At 41.6% G+C, this 26309-nt stretch overlaps 1 protein-coding gene across 1 annotated transcript in view; it reads right to left on the bottom strand.

The window, feature by feature from the left end:
• The window catches only part of greb1l (GREB1 like retinoic acid receptor coactivator), a 244989-nt gene that overhangs the window by 91258 nt on the left and 127422 nt on the right, over nucleotides 1–26309 (bottom strand). Inside the window, exons 3-5 of the mRNA XM_073043512.1 lie at nucleotides 15528–15687; nucleotides 6984–7190; nucleotides 1873–2049 (exon numbers count right to left, since the gene is read on the bottom strand). Coding sequence (XP_072899613.1) covers nucleotides 1873–2049; nucleotides 6984–7190; nucleotides 15528–15684 — 541 coding nt within the window. The 5' untranslated portion in view covers nucleotides 15685–15687. The remainder of the gene's footprint in view (nucleotides 1–1872; nucleotides 2050–6983; nucleotides 7191–15527; nucleotides 15688–26309) is intronic.

Raw genomic sequence — 26309 nt, 5'->3', positions numbered from 1 at the left:
GAACAAGTTCTAGAGATTTCTGCAGGTCTTTTGCTGTTACCCTTGGGTTCTTTTCCACCTCCTTCAGCACAGCACATTGTGTTCTTGGTATGATCTTTGCAGCACACTCACTCCTAGGGAGAGTAGAAAGAGTACTGAATTTCCTTCATTTGGAGACTGTTTCTCTTATTGTGGACAGGTGAACACACAGGTCTTTAGAAATGCTTTTGTAGCCTTTTCCAGCTTCATGCATCTCCACAATTCTTCTTCTAAGATCCTCTAAAAGTTATTTCGGTTGAGGCATGGTGCACATAAAGAGATCTTTCCTGAGAAGCGCAGGCTCTGTCAGTAACCAGACTTTGTGTGTCTTTTTTATAGGGCAGGGCACCTCTACAGCCCTCACTTCCTATCTCATCTCATTGATTGAAACACCTGACTCCAAATTGTTTAAATGGTGTACTCAGTATTGACAAGTAGTAGAATTGTTTGTGTGTTATTAGTTTAAGCAGATTGTGTTTGTCTATTATTATAACTTAGATGAAGATCAGACCACATTTTATGAGTAATTAATGCAGAAAACCAGCTAATTACAAAGGCTTCACAAACCTTTTCTTGCAACTACAGCAGGCAGTCTTGGTCTCTCCCTATCCCTCATGTTTAGCTTTCTAAGTCTTGACATTTTCCAGCAATAATTTTTTAAATGGCAATTACTCTTGTGTTTTACTTGAATGGTGAAGCTACAACAGTATTTGCATTTCAAAGGTATTTTATTAACTGCAAAGCTCTTTAACATATTTTCAGATCATAACAGGTGTCATCTAAATATATATTTCATTTATAGGATAAAAATATTCATAGATCATGATTTTCAGGTTTAATTTTTTTTTAAAGCTTACTGAGTGGAAACTAAACTGTTTGCTTTGCTTTCTTAAAGGAGGACAACCTTCATGAAAAAATTGTCCAATTTGATTAGTAAAGAGGATGCTCAGCTGTCTGTCCCACTTGCTCAGGTTTCAGATGCTCATTGAGGGGAATCATATCATTTCTATCTTGCACTGTTACTGTTAAGTATTGTGCAGACTTATTCAGCAGGAACAAGACTAACTAGGAGTTATTTGTTTAATATGTACAGTGAGTAACATCTAACTGAAAATCATCCATGTTTGCATTGCATCTTATTCTAACAGTGTCTTGTTCTTTTTCTTTACTCTCCCACCCACAAAATATGTTTGGAAAAAACTTTTTGTCCCTAGTCAAAACAAAATGGCATATCTATAAATTTACCATATTTCTAAATATATATTTAAGATCTCTTTACTTTCTAAAAGAAATAAATTCGATCCTCTAACATCTATCTTGAATTCTAAAGATTTTGCTTAATTCCTCCTCAACTACCAAAGTCTCAAAATAGCTCGACCATCAGTTATAAAAGCTCTACCAGTGAGAACCAGAATTCAAAAAGACCGCTCAGTCCTTCAACTTGTCTAATCTAAATATTATAACATAAAAGCCAAATTCAAAATGAAAATCAAACTCAAATATCTGGCATGGTATAGTGGAACACCAATATTAGGTGAAGGGGGAGAGTGGAGAGTGGTGGAAGGGTTTGGTGTAATGATGGGAATATTCCTCACCGAACTTAAAGACCATAATAACCAGAACAGAATTTTGGCAGAATCTTCATAAATTTTTTAAACAAGTGAACATTGATGGACTATGGTATCATTGTTTTGTGGACCATTACCCAAATGCAAAAGACACAATGTTCAGATGGAGAAATGTTTGACTGATAATTTTTGTTTTTGCAATTATCTGTAAAATAATCTTTGTTTTACTGATGATTGCACTGTCATATTACTAATAAACAATTGTTAAAAACAAGATATTCCTTACCTAAAAGTGCATTCTTTCCATTGTCATCTGGCAGGAATCGTTTATCTACTGCACAAATCAGAATGTGCTCAGGAAGATTTGGAGACTTGGCTCCTACCAGAACAAAACCTGGCGGAATATCAATTTGTTCTGTGGAGAGTGATACCAAGCGCAGATCTTTGCCGGCCTGACAGAAACCTAAACCAAACCAAAAAGATGTGTCTACTTGAACAATGGTACAAAATAACATAAGCAATATAAAATTAAGATAGGTTACTTACCAAATGAAATCAAAGGTTTAATTTCAGATAATAGAACATAAAATAGCACAGCACATTACAGGCCCTTCGGCCCACAATGTTGTGCCAACCCTCAAACTCTGCCTTCCATATAACCCCCCACCTTAAATTCCTCCATATACCATATACTACTTCACTAGTGTATCTGCCTCCACCACTGAATCAGGCAGTGCATTCCACGCACCAACCACGCTCTGAGTAAAAAACCTTCCTCTAATATCCCCCTTGAACTTCCCTCCTCTTACCTTAAAGCCATGTCCTCTTGTACTGAGCAGTGCTGCCCTGGGGAAGAGGTGCTGGCAATCCACTCTATCTATTCCTCTTAATATTTTGTACACCTCTATCATGTCTCCTCTCATCCTCCTTCTGTCCAAAGAGTAAAGCTCTAGCTCCCTTAATCTCTGATCATAATCCATACTCTCTAAACCAGGCAGCATCCTGGTAAATCTCCTCTGTACCCTTTCCAATGCTTCCACATCCTTCTTATAGTGAGGCAACCAGAACTGGACACAGTACTCCAAGTGTGGCCTAACCAGAGTTTTATAGAGCTGCATCATTACATCGCAACTCTATCCCTCGACTTATGAAAGCTAACACCCCATAAGCTTTCTTAACTACCCTATCTACGTTTGAGGCAACTTTCAGGGATCTGTGGACATGTACCCCCAGATCCCTCTGCTCCTCCACACTACCAAGTATCCTGCCATTTACTTTGTACTCTGCCTTGGAGTTTGTCCTTCCAAAGTGTACCACCTCACATTTCTCCGGGTTGAACTCCATCTGCCACTTCTCAGCCCACTTCGGCATGCTATCAATGTCTCTCTGCAATCTTCGACAATCCTCTACACCATCTACACCACCACCAACCTTTGTGTCATCTGCAAACTTGTCAACCCACCCTTCTACCCCCACATCCAGTTCGTTAATAAAAATCACGAGAAGTAGAGGCCCCAGAACAGATCCTTGTGGGACACCACTAATCCCAACCCTCCAATCTGAATGTACTCCCTCCACCACGACCCTCTGCCTTTTGCAGGCAAGCCAATTCTGAATCCACCTGGCCAAACTTCCCTGGATCCCATGCCTTCTGACTTTCTGAATAAGCCTACTGTGTGGAACCTTGTCAAATGCCTTACTAAAATCCATGTAGATCACATCCACTGCACTACCCTCATCTATATGCCTGGTCACCTCCTCAAAGAACTCTATCAGGCTTGTTAGACATGATCTGCCCTTCACAAAGCCATGCTGACTGTCCCTGATCAGACCATGATTCTCTAAATGCCCATAGATCCTATCTCTAAGAATCTTTTCCAACAGCTTTCCCACCACAGACGTAAGGCTCACTGGTCTATAATTACCCGGACTATCCCTACTACCTTTTTTGAACAAGGGGACAACGTTCGCCTCCCTCCAATCCTCCGGTACCATTCCCGTGGACAATGAGGACATAAAGATCCTAGCCAGAGGCTCAGCGATCTCTTCCCTCGCCTCATGGAGCAGTCTGGGGAATATTCCATCAGGCCCCGGGGACTTATCCATCCTAATGTATTTTAACAACTCCAACACCTCATCTCCCTTACTATCAACATGCTCGAGAACATCAACCTCACTCATATTGTCCTCACCGCCATCAAGTTCCCTCTCATTGGTGAATACCGAAGAGAAGTATTCATTGAGGACCTTGCTCACTTCCACAGCCTCCAGGCACATCTTCCCACTTTTATCTCTAATCGGACCTACCTTCATTCCTGTCATCCTTTTGTTCTTAACATAATTGAAGAATGCCTTGGGGTTTTCCCTTACCCTACTCGCCAAGGCCTTCTCATGCCTCCTTCTTGCTCTTCTCAGCCCCTTCTTAAGCTCCTTTTTTGCTACCCTATATTCCTCAATAGACCCATCTGATCCTTGCTTCCTAAACCTCATGTATGCTGTCTTCTTCCACCTGACTAGATTTTCCACTTCACTTGTCACCCATGGTTCCTTCACCCTACCATTCTTTATCTTCCTCACTGGGACAAATTTATCCCTAACATCCTTCAGGAGATCCTTAAACATTGACCACATGTCCATAGTACATTTCCCTGCAAAAACATCACCCCAGTTCACACCCGCAAGTTCTAGCCTTATAGCCTCATAATTTGCCCTTCCCCAATTAAAAATTTTCCTGTCCTCTCTGATTCTATCCTTTTCCATGATAATGCTAAAGGCCAGGGAGCAGTGATCACTGTCCCCCAGATGCTCACCCACTAGATCTGTGACCTAACCCGGTTTGTTACCTAATACTAGATCTAGTATGGCATTCCCCCAGTCAGCCTGTCAACATACTGTGACAAGAATCTGTCCTGGACACACTTAACAAACTCTGCCCCATCTAAACCCTTGGAACTAATCAAGTGCCAATCAATACAGTCACCCAGGATAACAACCCTGTGATTTTTGCACCTTTCCAAAATCTGCCTCCCAATCTGCTCGGTATCTCTGCTGTTACCAGGGGGTCTATAGAATACCCCCAAAAGAGTAACTGCTCCCTTCCTGTTCCTGACTTCCACCCATACTGACTCAAAAGAGGATCCTGCTACATTACCCACCCTTTCTGTAGCTGTAATAGTATCCCTGACCAGTAATGCCACCCCTCCTCCCCTACCCCCCCTCTCTATCCCTTTTAAAGCACTGAAATCCAGGAATATTAAGAATCCATTCCTGCCCTGGTGCCAGCCAAGTCTCCGTAATGGCCACTACATCATAATTCCATGTATGTATCCAAGCTCCCAGTTCATCACCTTTGTTCCTGATGCTTCTTGCATTGAAGTACACACACTTTAGCCCTTCTACCTTACTACCTTTACACCCTTTATTCTGCTGCTCTTTCCTCAAAGCCTCTCTATATATTAGATCTGGCTTTACTCCATGCACTTCTTTCACTGCTCTATCGCTCCGGGTCCCATCCCCCTTGCAAATTACCCTTTAATAATTATTGAGTAATATGCATGATTCATTAAAATATACTGTCCTAAAAATTATTCTGCAGCTCAGAAGTTTTTGGAAGATAATGACAGTACTCTCTTGCTATTGATGATGAGTTGTAGATTGCGTGGGAGACAACCCACCACTGCGAGCTTTCATCATCCAGTTACACAAGTCAGTAAGCTAAAAACTAAAAGAACCACACCACTTTGCTATGCTGTTGGGATATTTAATTCAATTTGCAAATGATGCCAGCCAAATTATTCAGGTTCATCAAATTCTTTGATAATACTGATTTGCAGATCAATACCTATCTAAATATTTCCCAAGAATTAGCAAAATTACATGTTTATGACCAATGAGGGTGTTGGGATTATTGTCTGACAGGAGGTCCTAGTATCCAAACACTGGGTGGACTAACTAAAACTGAAATCTCTGAGCTTAAATTAAATGAGTCCTGGTGGATGGTATTCTGAGCCTGACCTTGCTTTAAATATGAAAAACAATTGTCAAAAGCAAGAACCAAACCCAAGAAAGATGCTGAAAGCCTGAACCGTGATGAGACAGGAAGGATAGACCACAGAAACAAACCCGAGTCAAAAAAATTCCTTAGAATTACCCTAATGGTCACAGGTACTGGCTTGGAACACGGACAGTTCTATGTTGTCAACGGAAAGGCAGGCATAGCTGGGGCCCACGCGGGAGCCCACGGATACCCCTCGAGTCTGGATGAAGTAGGAGAAGCCAAAGGAGATTCTGTTGAGTGTGAGGATCAGTTCTGCCAGACAGAGGAGGGCAGTGATGGAGGAAACCTGGTTGTATCTTTTGTTGAGAAAGAAGCGGAGATCTTTAAGGCATTCCTGAAGGGGGATAGAAGTGTATAGGGACTGAAAATTCACAGTGAAAATGAGGCAGTCAGGGCCAGGGTATTAAATGTTAGTGAGGAGTTTGAGAGCTTGAGAAGTGTTATGAATATAGGTGGGAAGGGACTGAACCAAAGGGGTAAATAATGGAGTTGAAGTATGTTCAATGGGGTAGGAACAGGCTGAGATAATGGGCCTACCCAGATAATTGGGAAAGTGACAGTGTCCTTGAGCAAACATCATGAACAGTATCTTTATTTCAAGAAAATGATTCGACTTTGAATTATTTCTCTACCTGAAATTGAGGAAATATGGCAACAGTATTTTTATTTTGCTGTGCCACTCCACTAACATAATACAAACCCAAGATCTGTTTCTCAGCATATTTCCCAGAAAGTTATTCATCAGAGTGTCCCTAGAAATGACACTACACAGGTCTTCTCCAGATTACAAACTCCCAACTAGGGGGACCAGTGGGATGGGTTTGTCTGCTTCCAGTCAGCAAGCATTTTCTGCCACGGTACTTATGACCTGTGCACTGTCTGAGTTACAAACAGATCACAGGAATGGAACTCTATTGAAATCTGGAGAGTGTCTGTACAGTTAAAGTGGCATTTGTCCTATTTCCATGGAATTCCTATTCTGATCCTAAGAAATTTTCATTAAATGACTTGTGATGATTCTCACTGATCCTGTGAAAAGCCTATTGATTCCACCTGAATCAGCTTCTTAATGATGCAGGTGAGATTAATAATTTACCAGTATTGGTCATCATGAGGCATCACCCTTGCAACAGCACAATGTAGCAGCCATTCCATACCTGCATCTCCAGGATTAATTGTTTAGGTGACTACTGAGTGAGCAATTGAAGTAATAGTAGTCTCAAATGATTCATGATTGTCACTGGGAAAAAGCACTACCCGTCTGCATCAACACTTAAGTAACATTTTGGCAGTGTCACTTTTGCCAGATACTGCATGTCAGAAGACAGAGCTATACAAACCATCAGTTGTACAGGATCCCTCTGGAACATGTTTCTGAATGTAGGAAATAGGTGGGCTGTTTGACTCTGACATTTCCTCTTCTTCCTCCTCCTCCTCATTATCCAATCCATTGCTGACTTGTATCGCTGGGAATCCAGAAGAGCTACTCTGTGTATAACGATGGACTTCAATTTCTTTATCAAGGTCCTCTATCTTTGGTTTGATATCTGTTTCAAAAACAAACTTCAGGTTTTATTTTAAGACAGCTCACATTTGTATTGCTGATACCCCAGGTGGTCATGTAAAGACAAACACAATAAAGAGCCAAATGTCATAGGGAAATTGGGTATTTGGGTCCATGGCCCTGCTGCATTTCATGGCAGTGACTGATTTGTTCTCTACTGTTTCCAAGCTGGCAGCCGGCTAGCAAATCTGCACTGGAGGACATAGGCGCAGGACAGACAGAGCAACAGACAGGAATTGCAGTGGTCTTAAAGATAAGGAGAATTTAGATCGTGGATCCGTGGTGATTCACATCAAATCAAATTAAGGAGAAGTGGCAGATATATTCCAGCTGTTCATGGCCCATAACTCATGTAAAAATAACACCCCAGTGCTGGATCTCATCTTTCTCAGTTTCCTTAAGAAGCAATTCCCAAACAAACTAAGCCCACAACAATCAAAGTTAAAACTGTTAAAATGTTAAAAATTGAACAACACTGCCAAACTAGTATTTAAATTGCCAGTCCATTTGTCAAAAAAAGGTTATACACTCAGTGGCCACTTTATTCAGTACAAGTGTGGAACACGATGTAGTCTTCTGCTGCTGCAGCCCATCCACTTCAAGGTCCAATGTGTTGTGCATTCAGACATTGAACCTTGTCTGCACACCACTGTTGTAATGTACAGTTATTTGAATTACTATGCCCTTCCTTGAATCAGGCTGGCTGTTATCCTCTGACCTCTGTCACTTACAAGGTATTTTCGCCTACAGCACTGCCATTCACTGGGTGTTTCTTTGTTTTTCACACGAAAACTCTAAAGACGGTTCTGCGTGGAAATTCCAAGAGGTCAGCAGTTTTTGAGATACCCACCCACCCCATCTGGTAGCAACAATCATTCCACAGTCAAAGTCACTTAGATCACATTTCTTCCCCATTCTGATGTTTGGTCTAAACATCAAATGTACCTCTTGACCATGTCTGCATGCTTTAATGCATTGAGCTGCTGGCACATGATTGGCTGATTAGATATTTGCATTAATAAGCAGGTGTACCTAATAAATTGGAGGCAGACTACATTTGTACGGACTGCACCCATACAATCCGAACTCCTTTAAACTCCAAAGTGAAAATGTTTGTGGCTTCAGGTTGGGTTTCACACAATTCAGAATTCTCCATTCCCTTCTCCACTCCTCCCCACCAACTTAAAATCTGCCCCGGTATCTAAGGCCTCAAATGTTTGCAGGCCTCATACAAGGAGATAAATTTTGCAAAGCAATATCAACAGCACTAAGCACATTTGATATTGCTGCATGTGGCCTAGACAAAGTTTCTGTAAATGAGCAAATTGTGGGCCAAATACACAATTACTTAACACATCCTCTCCTTTTGAAAGAATTCAAATCACGTAGCACAGAAGATTGTGAAAAAACTGGACTGAGTGACAGTTTTATAATTCTAAACCAGACTTGTATATGGATTTACAATGAGTAATTGAGACATTGAGGCAGGCAGACATAGAAGAAGGTGACCTGCCTGCCCTGATGGAAACAGACGACAATGAGATAACACCCCAGTCTCCTCTACCTCCCACCACCCCAATCTCCGACGACTCAGCCTAACACACCATCATCAGTGTCCTCACTGTCTTCCCAATTCCAGTAAGTGAAACTACACTGGGAGTACATTATTTCTACTTTATACAGGCTGTGTATTTTTATGTATTACTTGGTAGCTTCATAGCTTAAAGGTTACTGGAAAGAGTGATTCTGCCGGGAGCGCTTGTGTCGGGTGTTTCTGCCGGGAGCGCTTGTGTCGGGTGTTTCTGCCGGGAGCGCTTGTGTCGGGTGATTCTGCCGGGAGCGCTTGTGTCGGGTGTTTCTGCCGGGAGCGCTTGTGTCGGGTGTTTCTGCCGGGAGCGCTTGTGTCGGGTGTTACTGCCGGGACAGTGCTAGTGCTGCCAAGAGTGCTTGCGTGAGATTTTCACTGTGCTGGGCAGTGCTGCAATAATTGTAGAAAAGTATTCCTACTTTATATAGGCTGTGTATTTATCAGATCATTCCTGCTTTTACTATATGTTACTGTTATTTTAGGTTTTATGTGTTATTTGGCATGATTTGGTAGGTTATTTTTTGGGTCTGCGAACGCTCACAAATTTTTCCCATATAAATAAATGGTAATTGGTTCTTCACTTTATGACATTCCAGCTTACGAACCGTTTCATAGGAACACTCTACCTTCGAATAGCGGGGGAAACCAGTATAACAAAATCTGATTGTTCCTGGGTCTCATCATCACCAAGCATTCATGACTCAACTAGTGGGAACATTATTAGGCAAATCTTATCGATCCGCAGAGGCAATCATAAATAGGATTTATATTTTAATTAAAATGTCCATCTTCTCAGATGCGAGCAGAAAAGTTTCAAGGTCAGCTGAAAGTTTTAAGTGAGTTAAGTTTACAGAGCACTCTTTAAGAGGAGCCAGGAGAGCAAGTAGACTGAGGAAGTGAGAGATGTAGATGGCACTCTGCAAATGCAAGCAGCATTCTTTGTAGTGGAATCGATATTTGAAATTTTTTGTGGAAGAAAACCAGTAACTTAGATTTGCCACAGCTGGGATATTGGCATCCACTAACAGACTTTAATATTCCAAGAAGACTGAAAGGTCTCAACAAAGGACCCATGATACACCTAATGATGTACCTCAGAGGCAACAACTTATGAAGTGACCCATGGGTGAATACCCTACTTTGAATACCATTCATACAAGAGATTAGATAGTTATTGTCAAGAATGAATATTTTATTCACAATGGCACCAGGAAGCATTTCAGAATATGTCTGTTGTCAGTTTAATTTGTTGGATGCAGAACTATTTTGTACTCATGGCATGGTGGCGCGGCACACATGCTCCTGGTGCACAGCTGCAGCAGTCTGGGTTCGAGCCTAACCTTAGGTGCTGTCTGTGTGGAGTTTGCACATTCTCTCCATGGCTGATGAACTTCCCTGGGGCTCTAACGCTTCGCAACACATCCCAAAACGGCGCTGGATGGTTGCTGTATGTAACTCCTAGGTAGATGCCAGACAAAGCAGGGGAGAAGTCAGATGACCATAGGGGTCAGGGGAATGAGTAGAAAAATGGGTCTGAGATGTTTTGAGAGACATCAGTGAGGCAAAGAGCCTCCTACATTACATCAAAATATCAAGGAGGAAAACACATACGATTAGTGCCAGCCTCTAGCACTAACTTGGTATTTGTTTGAACAACTCAATTTGAATGGTGGTTAATTATACTAATCAAAAAATAAAATACTATTGTGTTCCAACCAGGGCTCCATTATCGACCAAGAATTAATTTGTGGGACACCTCAGACCACCCCAACCCCTCACATCTTTCTTGTCAGTTCACAAATACTTCATGTTTTGGAAATTTAGAAAAGAATACAGAAAAGTACAACACAAAAAAACTTATTAGTTCATATTCAAGTACAAAGTCAGCACATACTTTAATATTCGTCCCTATCATCCATTTTCTCACAAACTCCCTATTGGAGTTACCGATAACATCACTTTCAAGTGTCTCCCTAGGCAATCCATTCCAAGCAATTATCACCCACAGTGTAAAATGGAACTTTGCTCTTCATTCATATCTTCATGGCTTCATTCCATGCTTGCTTGAGATTTTCAGACCACGGTAAATAATTTCTCACAGTTAAAACTATTAATAGCCCTAACGATTCCTGCAGATGCTCATCTCTAAATAAACATTACTTCCCTTGAAGTTAAAGTATATAAAACTTTACATTACAAAACCGAAATTGGTGACTGGAGTAGTACTCATATCCTATGGGGAAGAAATATCAGAAATTGTGAATTATTTTCTATTGTGACCTGACCTACCTTGCTCATTGCAACAGGGTAAATATCTTCAGTGGTCTTTCACTAACAAGCCCTAAGCATTTTTCACTGTGGTAAATCTAGTAGATTTTAGTTCATTTTGCCAACATTCCATACAAATTTAGAAGTGTGGATTTTGCCACTTTCATAATTTAGGAGCCCTAAATTTGTGCCCTATCACCTACCTGATGGACCAGGTTGTGCACAATCCCACCTACCACTAACAAGTCACTCTCAGCATTATTCCTGCAGAAATATTTCTCGATCCCGGTAAGTGAAACCATTCATAAATGACCTCTGAGCTTCACGCTGCAAGGACTCACTAGTGTCATTGTCTAGTGAGCTGCTCTTGAATGTCTCCAATAAGCAGAAACAATTACAAACTATTCAGAAGAATTTAAATAATACAAAAATGGTTTAAAATGTTAGATAATAAATAGTTAAATGAATTAAAAAATTTAGTGAAATAAAGAAAACTAATAAATTCACTTAATTGAATTTAATTTTTCAAACCTGGTTGCAAACTATTTGAAAGGCTGGTGCAACGACATCTAACGTCTAGCTCATTACTGACTGGATGCAGTGTAGCTGTGCTGAATAGGGGAGCTCAATTCTGGCCATTAATGGAGCTGTCTGAACCACTGCAGTTGCAGGCCCTGAACTGGAGATGGCAATGCTGAGCACCATTGCAATATGGCGCAGTGGGGAAACAGCTGAATAACACTGGGGTCACAATGGCCAATTAGCCTCTGCCTGTTTAACATGAAGCAAGTCAAACGTGTCATCTGCTCCCACCTTGTTATTACGACTGCCAGCATTAACTCTACTGTTTGCTGCCTCTGTGCATATCTATTGGATCAAACTTTGTGATTGACCAGCATCATCGGAGGCTTTGGCCTAGCTAAGTGATGCAGGACTATTCAGAAGGAGACATGCTCATTACATGACAACATTAGAAGAAATACAAGAACCAACAATGACAAATCCCTTTTTCAAGCTCACTAAAGCATTATCCTTATACAATTTCACATCTTGCTTCCAACAGACTTACTGCTGGAATGAAGCTGATCTGCAAAGCTAATGGCAAACAGTTCACCCTGTACTTTCTACATTCCAGAATGCAGATCACCCCAGCTTCAGTTGTCTAGCTGTGGTATTCAGACAACAGTCATTATGAACACTTTTAGATGGTGAGCTCCAAGACATCACTGGTTCATTTATTGAAGGAAGTCAGCAGATCAGCCATCTGTGGAGAGGAGTAAAGAGTCAATGTTTCGGGCTGAGACCCTTCATACGGACTGGAAAGGAAAGGGCTAGAAGCCAGAAAAAGACCGAGGGGAAGGGGAAAGGCCACAAGCTTATTCCAGCATTTTGCATCTGCTACTCCAGCATCTGCAGAATGCCAGGTTTTTTCATTTATTGAAGTTGTCAGTAAACAGATACACTTAGTTATGAAAGAGAGCGAATTAACTAAATGAAAGACTGAATTGCTTCAAACTACTCTGTATACATTTTTAGCCACCACTGACTATATATGTCTTTGGATGATCTGATCTTTCATCCAAGCCAGGTCCTATCTGAGATACTTGAAGCTCCAGTCCATGCACGTTCCTAGCCAATAGCAGGTTGAGTGCTGTCATAACAATAACTTCCCCTTCCTGAAATCCAACATCATCAATTCCTTGGTTTTGCTGACATTGTGTGCAAGGTTGTGTTATGACAGTACTCAACCTGCTATTACCTGGGAATATGCATGAACTGGAGCTTCAAGCATCTCATATAGGACCTGGCTTGGATGAAAGAGTGTCATATCAATATCTTAGAGGATATATCTTGAGCTCAGCACATAGAAGTAACCATAAAGAAGGCATGCCAGCATCTCTACATTCTTAGAAGTTTAAGGAGATACAGCATGTCATTGGCACCTCAGACAAACCTTTACACATGTACTGTGGAAAGCATTTGGACCAATTGTATCGTAACCTGGTACGGAATCTCCAATACGCAAGAACGCAAGAGACTATGGTGAGTGATGGACTCAGCCGGTTCCTTACTGGGTACAGCTCTCCCCACCACTGATGACATCTACAAGAGGCAACACAGACTTCAATTTCTGAGGAAACTTGAAATGAAATTCTTAAATTGGTTAACACTTCATCGTTATGTGCCCGGCACTCTCTCCTACAATTTAAAGCAGTCCATAGGGTCCATATGACCAAGGATAAGTTGTTTCATTTTTATTTAGCTATATCTCTGTATTGTGATAAATGTAATAATGAAGAAGCTTCACTCATTCATATGTTTTTGTCATGCCCGAGTCTTGGAAAATATTGGAAAGAAGTATTTCAAACTTTCTTGATACTTTTCAAAGTCAACTTTAAGCCTAATCCTTTGGCCACTTTATTTGGTATTGCTGGAGGAAAGGATATTATTTTGGAGTCATCTGACTTGCACATTTTGGCTTTTATTTCTCTTATGGCCAGAAGGACACTCTTGCTTATATGGAAAGATGCGCCCCCCCCCCCCCACTCACGCCCACAGGTTATGTGATGTGAAGTCATGTTTAAATTTAGAGAAGATTCGATGATCAATCTCTGAATCTGGTCAAGACTTTCAAACATTGTGGGGACCTTTTCTGAATCATTTTCAAAACCTTTCATTTGCTGTTAAAGCACAGATGATGACTAAAATTTTTTTTTCCTTTTTTACTTGACTAATCAGCTTCAGTCTTGGTAGTGGGTTAGATTTTTTAATATAATAAAATTACTATATTTCAAAGTTACGAATTAATCTGTATGAATATAGGGTAAGGAGTCTTTATATGTGATTTAGTATAAGGTATTGATATATTTATTGTTTTCTTAGACTCTGTATTCTTATATGTAAATTAAAAAAATATTGGAAAAGAAAAAAAGAAAGAATTCCCACAATGTGGGGCATGCTATTTTCTCGTTGCTGCCATTGGAGAGGAGGTACCTGAGCCTGAAGGGCCACACCAAGTTCTATAACAGCTTCTTCCCCACTGTATTAAGGTTCTTGAATGGATCTCAAAAACCTGACATGCCCTCACAAAAAAATTCTTTTCTCTCTCCTTTAACTTGCACTAATGTTGTTATGTTTCTTTTATTGCACAAGTTATGCATAGTTTATTGTCATAGTCCTGACTGTACAGAGGTAGGCATCCAAGTATTGGCATTCCAGTTCCTCAGAGAATGGTCAGCTGCCACTGCACCTTTAAGACTCAGACTGCCAAGTATTGCCTGCCACATTCCTTCATGGAAAGTCTGTACTTAAAGGGCTCATGCTGAGCACTCAGTGCTCAATCATAGGAATTCCATTTCCAGTACTATGCTTGTGATTTTGACTTTGGATTTTCTCATTATAGCTCTCTTGTTACACTTTGCTTTGTCATGTTTGTAACGTGCTGTGCTGCTGTGGCAAAAAGTTAACTTTCATGGTAATTATGCCCAAGACAATCTTGGACTTGAACTAACAGTGTTAGCTGAAATGACTTAAAGGTAGTTAACTATAGCTTCTAACATCCATTAACTGTGCCCATGATCTGGAAATTTGAGTCACAGAAGTGGCAAATCACAAACATGCTTGTTATCAGCCCCATCTAGTAAATTTGGAAATAACTGGGTTGGCACAGGGATGGGGCAAGTAAGTCAGAGGAGATAAATAAAATACAATAGCCCTCTCTTGAAGGTTCACCTGACTGTTACCTATCTGCATCAAATGCATTACAAATCTTTAGCCACTGAATTCAAAATGAATTGTTTGAATTTAAGAACAAATTCAAAGTTTAATCTTTAAAATTCTTTGCTCCCCAAATCCATGATGAAGTTGTCCAAATGAGATACAGTGTGTTGTAGCAAAAGTCTACCAAAGTAATTAGATAGAATCAAAATAAATTGCAAAGAACTGATACATGGTTGCATAGATACGTCATACTGTCTTTTGTATTAACATCATAAACATCTTAAAAAAGGAAAGGACTGAATTCGCAAACTGTCTATCTACGGTGCTCCGGCTATTCCTTTTAAAATGTGAATTCAAGATAAATGGAGTCAACCGAAAAAGGTTGAAATGGATGTAACACATTGTCAAAGCAGTCTTCCTTTCAAAGTCTGGCCTTGCCTGTTAAATATATGGTGACAAAAAATAACATTGATGCTTTATTCATTCAATCACATCACCCCATGTTCAGCCAATTTTGCTGATGCCTCAAATGTACACATAAAAGCACAATCACCAATCCTACCCCACTCCTTCCCCCACAAACATGATCAATTACTGGGGCAAGTAACTGACCATTCTGACAAGCATTCAAGTATTTACTATCAGAATTTTACATAGAAAGCCAATGAGGCAAGTCTGTGAGCAGAATACAGTGATTAAAAATCAAAACAATGAGCCATAAAATCAAAATGAGGTAATCCTGACCTTCAGGGGACAGAGGTGGTTGATCTGACTCAAGGTAGAGTTGAGAGAAGATTGGTTGAGGAGAAATACTGTTGGATCGAAGTGACGCTTCAATTGAATTGTGAAGAGCCTCTTCAAAACGTGCAGATTTCATTTGTCCAGCATATGAATTTCCCATGGTCTGAAAGTGAGGAAAGACAGCATAATGAATAACAAACAAATTAATAAGCTGATTATCAGTATTCTGGATATAAATACTGGGGATACTTAGAACACCACAGTTTAGTAGAATGCATGATTTTTTTATAATATACATCATCCAAAAAAACTTTGAATGTAAGGTTGAGCACCCCTTACCTGAAATGCTTGGGGCCAGAAGTGTTTCAGGTTTTGTATTTTGGAATATTTGCATCTATATAGTGAAATACTTTGGGGATGGGACCCAAGTCTAAACACGAAATCCATTTACATTATACAGCTTATGTTCAGCTGGTTATGGAGCACAGTCTGATGTGATGGAGTTGGGTCCTCCGCAGACAGTCAGAGTTAAATGATCGCTTCGTATCCGCCATCGATTTCAAACAGCTGCCCATTCTACAGCAACTACGATGGGGGGGGGGGGGATAGTTTTAAATAATATTTTAAATAATTTTGTGTAGCAAAAACGTGTACATTGAAGCAATAATGTGTACATTGAACCATCAGAAAGGTAAGCCATCACTACCTTGGCTGCCTGGGTGGACAGTTAGTGGCTCTTTGGCATCGCCATCATTTCCGACTCTGAAGTGTCGTGCTACACATATGTAGTGATGTTCTCATTCAGCATGTTAAATTTTCATCAGTGACTATCTTGGCAAAGCCATCAATGAATTTATCTGCCCCTTCGTGATCAGAAGATGCTTTTTCACCACAAATCTTTAAAAATTTAATACAACCAGCCTATTGAATACTCACAATTAACTTCAATTTTTAGTTCGTCGTGATAGATCTTTGCTTGTGTCATGAGCATCATACTGTTAAGCAATGCTGACGAATCCACTCTTTCAAAATAAGATTTTGAAATGAGATCTTCATTTTCACTTTATGCAGTGCTATTCGATTTTTCATTAACTTCTGATGATTATATATGTGACGTCACTTCAAAGAACTGTCTGTGGTGTGCAGAGACTTGTGCATCACCTGCAAACCTTCCCAGTGCTTTGTGGGAAGTTACCATTTGTGGCGTTATGTCAGTGCGCAAAAAAATTCAGATAAGGGGTTCTCACCCTGTATTTTGTTTCTATTGATGAATAGTCAATTTTTTTTATTTGTCTCTATTTTTCTAAGTTGTTTTGAACTAAGTGTTAGTTATTTAGGCAGAGTTTTAAAGCTGCAAACACATGGATAGCTAATCATTAGCAGAAAGTCAGAACCAAACCAAATCTGGAAGCTCATTGCAATCTGCTATACACATGCCATTCAAGTAAAGACAAAATTGGTTCCCTTCTAATGCCAACTTGCCATATCTGTCAAATGAAATGTAGACAGCAAGAAAAGCCTCCAAGAGCAACTAATTTCTATGAAATTTAACTCCAGCTAATATCAATATGTTAATGAGAGAAGGTGAGGAACAAATATTTTACCACATTGCAATGGAGTATCAAGTGTGGAATTTTTACCACTTCCTCCACCTTCACTTAAAAATCCAATGCTGCATTATTAAAATTCCCAAACAAGAATCAAAACAGTGAGCTCTGCTGGTAAAATTGATCAGCCCAGTGAGGTGAACGCAGTGTTGCGAATGGATTGGAATTTTAGTCAGGTGACAATTTGGAAAAAAGTCAGTTTTTTTTTGTAATTTTGCACTTAATTTATGAAGCCCGGATGGGTTCTTCGGCCTCAGAAAGAAAGAAAATTGACTCATAATGAGACCTCTTCTTCCAGTGTTCAACCTCTAGCCTGGCCTCAAAGCAACAGGTCACTGTATGGCAACCAAGTCTTTATGAGATCATCAAGCACTAGTATGAACTTTTAAAGACAGATATTGTCATATTTGGGCAATACCTCTGTTACCATTGTTGTAATTTATAATGTTAACAGCCTCAGCCATGTTTTTTAAATTAACACAAAAGATTTCACCATAAACAGCAAGGTTAGCATTTAATGAACCTCCTACTTCCATATAGTGGTGAGTTGTCTTCTTAAACTACAGTAACCACTGGGTCTAAGTCCACTCTCAATATCACTGTGGGAGTAAATTCCTCAGAAGAACTCCAACAATTTATGTACAGTAGGTGGCTCACTAAGAAGAATAATGTGAGCTGTCTTAATGACTATTGCCTGATAGCACTCACATCGACAGTGATGAAATGCTTTGAGAGGTTGGTCAATACTAGACTGAACTCCTGCCTCAGCAAGGACCTGGACCCATTGCAATTTTCCTATCGCCACAATAGGTCAACGACAGATGCAATCTCAATGGCTCTCCACACCGCTTTAGACGACCTGGACAACACAAACACCTAAGTCAGGATGCAGTTCATTGACTATAGCTCAACATTTAATACCATCATTCCTATAATTCTGATTGAGAAGTTGCAGAATTTGGGCCTCTGTACCTCCCTCTGCAAATGGATCTTTGACTTTCTAATCGGAAGACCACAATCTGTGCGGATTGGTGATAACGTCTCCTGACTGACGATCAACACCGGTGAACCTCAGGGTTGTGTGCTTAGCCCGCTGCTCTACTCTCTATATACCCATGATTATGTGGCTAGGCATAGCTCAAATATCATCTATAAATTTGCTGGTGATACAACCATTGTTGGTGACAAGAGGACATACAGGAGCGAGATATGCCAACTAGTGGAGTGGTGCCACAGCAACAACCTGGCACTCAACATGAGTAAGATGAAAGAGTTGACTGTGGACTTCAGGATGGGCAAGACGAAGGAACACACACCAATCCTCAGAGGGATCAGAAGTGGAGAGAGTGAGCAGTTTCAAGATCCTGGGTGTCAAGATCTCGGACAATCTAACCTGGTCCCAACATATCGATGCAGTTAATAAGAAGGCAAGACAGCAACAATACTTCATTAGGAATTTGAAAAGATTTTGTATGTCAACAAATACACTAAAAAAATTATAGATGTACTGTGGAGAGCATTCTGACAGGTTGAATCACTGTCTGGTATAGGGGGGTGGGGACTACTGCACAGGACCGAAAGAAGCTGCAGAGGGTTGTAAATTTAGTTAGCTGCATCTTGGGTACTAGCCTACAAAGTACCCAGGACATCTTCAAGGAGCGGGGTTTCAGAAAGGCAGAGTCCATTATCAAGGACCTCCAGCACCCAGGGCATGCCCTTTTCTCACTGTTACCATCAGGCAGGAGATACAGAAGCCTGAAAGCACACACTCAGAGATTCAGGAACAGCTTCTTCCCATCTGCCATCCAATTTCTAAATGGACATTGAACTCTTGAACACTACCTCACTTTTTAAATATATAATATTTCTGTTTTTTGCATGATTTTTAATCTTTTCAATATACATATGCTGTAATTGATCTAATTATTTATTATTGTTGTTATTATTTTTTTCTTCTGTATTATGTATTGCATTGAACTGCTGCTGCTAAGTTAACAAATTTCACATCACATGCTGGTGATAATAAACCTGATTTTGATTCTGATTCACCACTTATAGGGCAAATAGGAATGAGTGCTAAATGCTGGCTTAGTCGCCAACAACCACATCACATAAATGGAATTTTTTAAATCTGATGATCCTCTCAGTGCATTTTGTAGATTGTTTTAACCCAGCAAAGATGATAGAATAGCAATATATTTCCAAAAAAGGCTGTTGTGACTCAGAGGAGAATTTGTAGCTGGTGGCTTTCCCATACTGTTCAGGAGAGGGGACCTAAAATACCCCAATGCTGCAGCACTTTCAATGTAGAAGTTTTGTTTTCAGGCTAACAATTACAATCTTGTTCATTAGAGATTCGTCTAAAGCTTCTGCATTTGGATTACAGTTGTCATGGAACCAAATGACATACAGCAACACACACAAAATGCTGGAGGAACTCAGCAGGCCAGGCAGCATCTATGGAAAAGAGTACAGTCAAAGTTTTGGGCCGAGACCCTTCAGCAGGACCGATAAAGGGCCTGGGCCCAAAATGTCAACAGCTTACTCTTTTCCATAGATGCTGCCTGGCCTGCTGAGTTCCTCCAGCATTTTGTGTGTGTTGCCTTGATTTCCAGCATCTGCAGATTTTCTTCTGTTGCACTAAGTATTATTACAGCTGTCCTGCTTTCTACTTCTCAAATGGACATTGGGATGAATAGAAACTAAGAAACTGTGAACACTGGAACCTGGAACATAAAGAAATTGCTGGAGGAATTTAGTGCGTCAGGCAGCATCTGTGGAGGCAACAGGATAGTCGACATTTTGGGCCAAAACAGAGAGTGGAAACAATCAGTGAAAAGAGGTAGGTGGGGGGGGGGGGTGCAGGAACAGACAGACCTAGGCTAGCAGGGAGACAATAGGCAGATGCGGCAAGGTTGGGGGAGGAAAAAGTGGAGGCAGAGGCAGAGGCTGCTGCAAGGTAATAAATAAAGATGGCAAAGGCCTGCAGATTCTGGACTTTGATAAATAAGGACGGTAATAAATAGGAATATTTATAAGGAATAACTAAGATGGTGATAATGGAATCAGATAACGGATGGATGATGGTCAAATGTAACCTGTGGGAGAGGAGACAGGAGGCCCAGTGAGTAAGTATTGGATGATGGGCAGAAGAACCAGGTGGAGGAGATGGTTGGAAGGAAAGGAGGGTTGAGAGAACCTAGGGGAATCAGAAGGAGAGAGTGTAGATTACCTGAAATTGGAAAATTCAAAGTTTATATCATTGATTTGTAGACTGCACAGGTAAAATGCAATGCACTGTTACTTCTAGTTTATATTTAGCCTCACCCTGGAATGAAGATGATCAAGAATGGATAGACTGCTGTGGGGATGAGAAAGGGAGTTGAAATGGCTACTATTACCTTTAATTTACATTTGTACACAGAGTGTGGGTAGTTGGCAAAGCAGTCACCTAGTATACATTGACCTCACTGATGTAGAGGCAGCCACATCACATGCACCGAATGCAAAAGACAAGGTTAGAGGAAATGATTATGAATCTCTGCCCTATTTAGATTCCTGGATGGAGGAGAGGGAGGAGGTGTCGGTCCCTGGATGGAGGAGAAGGAGGTGGTGTAGGGACCTGGATGGAGGAGAGGGAGGAAGTGTAGGGACCTGGATGGAGGAGAGGGAGGAGGTGTCGGTCCCTGGATGGAGGAGAAGGAGGTGGTGTAGGGACCTGGATGGAGGAGAGAGAGGAGGTGTAGGGACCTGGATGGAGGAGAGGGAGGAGGTGTCGGTCCCTGGATGGAGGAGAGGGAGGAGGCATCGGTCCCTGGATGGAGGAGAGGGAGGTGGTGTAGGGACCTGGATGGAGGAGAGGGAGGAGGTGTAGGACCTGGATGGAGGAGAGGGAGGAGGTGTAGGGACCTGGATGGAGTAGAGGGAGGAGGTGTCGGTCCCTGGATGGAGGAGAGGGACGAGGTGTCGATCCCTGGATGGAGGACAGGGACTAGGTGAAGGTCCCTGGATGGAGGAGAGGGACGAGGTGTCAGTCCCTGGATGGAGGAGAGGGACGAGGTGTCAGTCCCTGGATGGAGGAGAGGGAGGAGGTGTAGGTCCCTGGATGGAGGAGAGCGACGAGGTGTAGGGACCTGGATGGAGGACAGGGACGAGGTGTAGGGACATCTGCTGCACCTTCTACAATCACAGGAGAAAGTGCAAAGTGACAAAGAGGATTAAGTAAATCAGAAGTCACTTAGACAGAGAACTCTGCAGAAAACAATAAGGTTTCTGGTCCTACCTCTTCTCCTAACCTGCTCATCACAACTCCCTGGTGCCCTTTGTCCACGGTCCAATATCCTCTCCTATCAAGTTCCTTCCTTGGTACTTTACCTCTTCCACCTATCACTCTCCAGCTTTGCACTATCCTCCCTATCCTCTACCCACCAACCTACCTTCCTACTCAACTGCTTTCTCCTATCACCTGTCAGCTTGTACTCCTTCTCCTCCCTCCACCTTCTTATTTTGACTTCTTTACCCTTCCTTTTCAGACCCAATTAAGGATCTTGGCCCGAAGCATCAACTGTTTATTCCTTTCCATAGATGTTTCCTGGCCTTCTGAGTTCCTCCAGCACTTTGGGTGTGTTGCTCTGGACTTTCAGCATCTGGAGAATCTCTAGAGTTTAGGAAAGCAGAGCGGGATAGGGAAAGAATATACAAGTGGCGGGGGATCAAACAGCAGCTGGTAGAAATGACAAAGTGATGTTCTAGATTCAGAGGCTACGAGGGTGAAAGGTAAAGAAAGGCCAAAGGAACCCTAACTCTGTTACATCTGGGCAGAGGTGGGGTTGAGCAGAACTGCAGGAAATCAAGGAGATGAGGGTGATGCCTCCATCAACCACAGTAAAGGGGAAGATATGTTTAAAGAAAAATGATACATTTCCAAAGTCCTGGGACAGAAATAAGACCTCACCTGTAGAACAGATCCAGGGGAGACGGGCAAACAGAACGAAAGGAATGAAAAGGTGGGAGGAGATATAGTTTTGGTAGCTGTAAGGGTCAGTGGTTTGTATTAAATTCACTTAACAGCTTGTCTCCTGAGATGGAGGCAGAAGATCAGGATAGGGGTGAGAGGTGTTGGAAATAATCCAAGTGAATTTGAGAGCAGGGTGGAAGTTAGTTGTAAGGATGTTGAAATTGACAAGTTCTGTATGGGTGCAGCTCCAATGCAGCTACTGATGTAATGTTGAAAGAGTAGGAGAGTGGTGCCAGTTTAGGTTTGGAACAAGGACTTACCCCCAACACAACAGATGCAGAGTTCCCTTTTATGTTACAGAGAGATTCAAGATTGGTGCAAAACAATTCAAGATCTCTACTGATTCCTGGGAATTCTTCGCCCATGACTACTCGAAGTGAAGAAGGTACATTCAAGGTGGTATTGAGAAACTTAAGGCCATGCATTGTGAGTATGAAGAAAAACCCCTGCATAAGTAGGTTTCTAACTGTGTGGGTTTCCTCTGGGTGCTCTGGTTTTCTCCCACATTCCAAGGATGTACAGTTATGGTTTGTAAGGTGTGAACATGCTACGTTGGCACCGGTAGTGCAGTGACACTTGTGGACTGTGATGGTCACTGATGGAAAATGACACATTTCACGGTATGTTTTGATGTTCCAATGTACATGTGACAGATAAAGCTAATTAAATTTGTAGAAGGAGTACACCATCTCACAAACTAAACACCCTCTTTCCTTGTCGGTAACCACCTGATCAAACAGTGTAAAAATTTACTGTTTCTACAATGGTTCTTTCATCGGGGAACTGAAAACCCAGTGAATCTGAGTAGAACTAAGCTATGGTCCATCTTGAGGAATGCCTGAAATTAAAGCCAAAAGGATTGATGAAGCTGCAGTTGGTCTCAACTTGTTTCATTTATTTTAATCACGGCATCAAGTCTTATGTATATTGTAGTTTAGTGATGATAAAAACTAATTGGCGGTGGAGAGTATGAGGAATTGCAGCGAGACCTTCTGAAGGATATGGTTGGGCAACAAACAGCAGATGGATTATCATGTAGAAAAAATGTAAAGTCATCCACTTTGGAAGAAAAAAGTAGGAAGGCTGGTTGTTTTAAATGGCAAGATCCAATATCACATGTTCTCACAACCGTCTAGCTGGTGCCAAGCCAGCATGAGACATCTTCTGTGAAAAGAAAATCACTACTCTGAAGATTGTAAAAAATCATTCACTGTTTCATCTGTCAGTATTAAAAATCTTTTTATTATGGGTGGGGTTTGAAGAATCAATGGGTGACACCGCATGCCAGGTGCCAACAGAATTTTTGTGCATGTCATCTTAGGCATACGTGCCATAGGTTCAACATCCCTGGCTGTTGGTGTTAGAATGACCTGGGCATCCCCTTAAATGAATCATAAGGTTAGCAAGCAATCAGGAAGGTAAACGGTATACAGGTCTTTAATGAAAGAGGATTTCAGTGCAAGATTAGAGACATCATGCTGATATTATACAGCATCCTGGTAAAGCTACAGCTAGTGTGTGTACCCAGCACCAAGCACTTCCCTCCCACCCCCCCCCACTTTCCACAGGGATCGCTCCCTACGTGACTCCCTTATCCATTAACCTTTCCCACTGATCTCCCTCCTGGCACTTCCACATACCGCACCTGCCCTACACCCCCTCCCTCACCACCATTCAGGGCCCCAAACAGTCCTTCCAGATGAGGCAACACTTCACCTGTGAGTCTGTTGGGGTCATTTACTGCATCCAATGCTCCTGGTGTGGCCTCCCATACATCGGTGAGACCTGACGTAGATTGGGAGACCACATTGCCCAGCACTTGCGTTTCCACCCTCCAGTAAAAAGCGGGATCTCCCGGTGGCAACACACTTCATCTCCCTTTCCTACTCTGACATGTCACTCCATGGCCTCCACTACCGCCACAATGAGGTCACACTCAGGTTGGTGGAGCAACACCTTATATTCCGTCTGGGTAGCCTCTAACCTGATGGCATGAACATGAATTTCTTGAACTTCCAGTAATTTACCCTCCTTCACCATTCCCATTCCAGTTTCCCCCTCTTACCTCATCTCCTTAACTGCCCATCACCTCCCTCTGGTGCTCCTTCCCCCTTCCCTTTCTTCCATGGTCTTTTCTACCTTCTTCTATCAGATTTCCACCTTCTCCAGCCCTTTATTTCTTTCACCTATCAACTTTCCAGCTCTTTACTTCATCCCTCCCCCATCCCAGTTTCACTTATCGTCTTCCTTCCCTCCCCCTACCTTCTTCCTCTATCTTCTCATCTTTCCTTGCAGTCCTGATGAAGGGTCTCAGCCCAAAATGTTGACTGTATTCTCTTCCATAGATGCTGCTTGGCCTGATGAGTTCCTCCAGCATTTTGTGTGTGTTGCTCGGACTTCCAGCATCTGCAGATTTTCTCTTGTCTGAACTAGTACATTTTGTTTTGTTTAATTCCCCCGTCCAGAACTCTCCTGACTGACATTTCTTCTGAGCTCCATAAAAGAGTTCATCTGAAATACTACTATGTTTTGGCCTAATTTGCCGCAACTGCCATTCATACTGCTAAATCTGGTGTCCGGTGATCTTGATGCGGCCTCCTCTATATTGGTGAGACCCAATATACAATGGGGGACTGCTTTGTCAAGTACCTCCGCTCCATCTGCAAAAGGCAGAATTTCCCGATGGCCAACCATTTTAATTCCTATCCCCATTCCCATTCTAATATGTCGGTTCATGACCTCTTCTGCCACAATGAGGCCACTCTCAGGGTGGAGTAGCAACACCTCATATTCCATCTAGGTAGCCTCCAATGTGATGGCATGAACAATGATTTCTCCTTCTGGTATTATTTTGCCCTTCCCCTTCCCTTTTCTTCTATTCCCCATTCTGGCCTCTTACCTCTTCCCCTCACCTGTCAGATTTCTTCTTCTCCTGCCCTTTGCCTCCCAGCTCCTGACTTCACCCCCCTGCCCTATCCACTTGACCTCACCTATCACTCAGCTTGCCATCTTTCCCCTCTCCCTACCTTTAAATTCTGGCATCTCTCCCCTTCCTTTTCAGTCCTGAACAATGAACAAGTGTCTTGGACCAAAACATTGACTGTGTATTCATTTCCATAGATGCTGCCCCTGACCTGCCAAATTCCTCCAGCATTTTGTGTGTGCTGTTCTGAATAGACTTCCCTTCAACCAAGAGGTCATTTTCAAATTCCCTCATTGTAAAGTCTCCTCCAGCTTTACAACGTTCCCAAATCACTTTTATCCCCCGCCCCAAAATATTCCTCACTTTTAAATTCAAAAGAATATAAGAAATAGGAGCAGGAGTTGGCCATCTGGCCCATCAAGTCTGGTCTGCCATTCAATAAGATCATTGCTGATTTGGCCATGGACTCATCTCTACCTGCCTGCCTTTCTCCATAACCCTTAATTCCCTTACTCTTCAAAAATCTATCCAACCTTCTCTTAATGAGGTAGCTACCACTGCTTCATTACAGAGAATTCATTGCAGAAAATTCCACAGATTCACCACCCTCTGGAAAAAGCAGTTCCTCCTCACCTCCATCCTAAATCTATTCCCCCCTAACCTTGAGGCTATGTCCCCTAGTTCTAGTTTCACCTATCAGTGGAACCAACTTTCCTGCCTCTATCTTATCTATCCCTTTCATAATTTTATAGATTTCCATAAGATCTCCTCACATTCTCCTGAATTCTAGCTAGTATAGTCCCAATCTCTCCTCTTAGTCTAACCAATCAATGGCGAATTCAATCACTGGCAGTTGTAACATAGAAACATAAATAAAAAATAAATTGCAGATACTGTAAATTTGAACTAACAGAAAGTATATTTTCCCTCTTTCTCCTTGAGAAAATAGAGAATTGCATCACCGTTACCACTGCCCTGCCTGAGATCAGCAAACTCAGCACAGACTGTTAATGACCGCAGGTCTCCCTCACTATACAACGTGTAGCTACTCAGTAAATGAATCTAATGAAGCATCACTGAAAGTCTATCACTCTTGCTTTCAGCCTAAAATTCAGAAATAAAATCCACTCCCGATAATTCAACAAAGTAGATTACTTTTTATCCAAGGTTATGTTGGGGAAGCACTAACAACTCTTGAAGTAATTACTTTTTATTCATAAAAAAATCCTCAAAAAGCA

This window comes from Hemitrygon akajei, chromosome 1, assembly GCF_048418815.1.
Source record: "Hemitrygon akajei chromosome 1, sHemAka1.3, whole genome shotgun sequence".
In the NCBI taxonomy this organism is placed as follows: Eukaryota; Metazoa; Chordata; class Chondrichthyes; order Myliobatiformes; family Dasyatidae; genus Hemitrygon; species Hemitrygon akajei.
The sequence above is the reverse complement of the archived record's forward strand: the minus strand, read 5'-3'. Positions and strand labels throughout refer to the sequence as shown.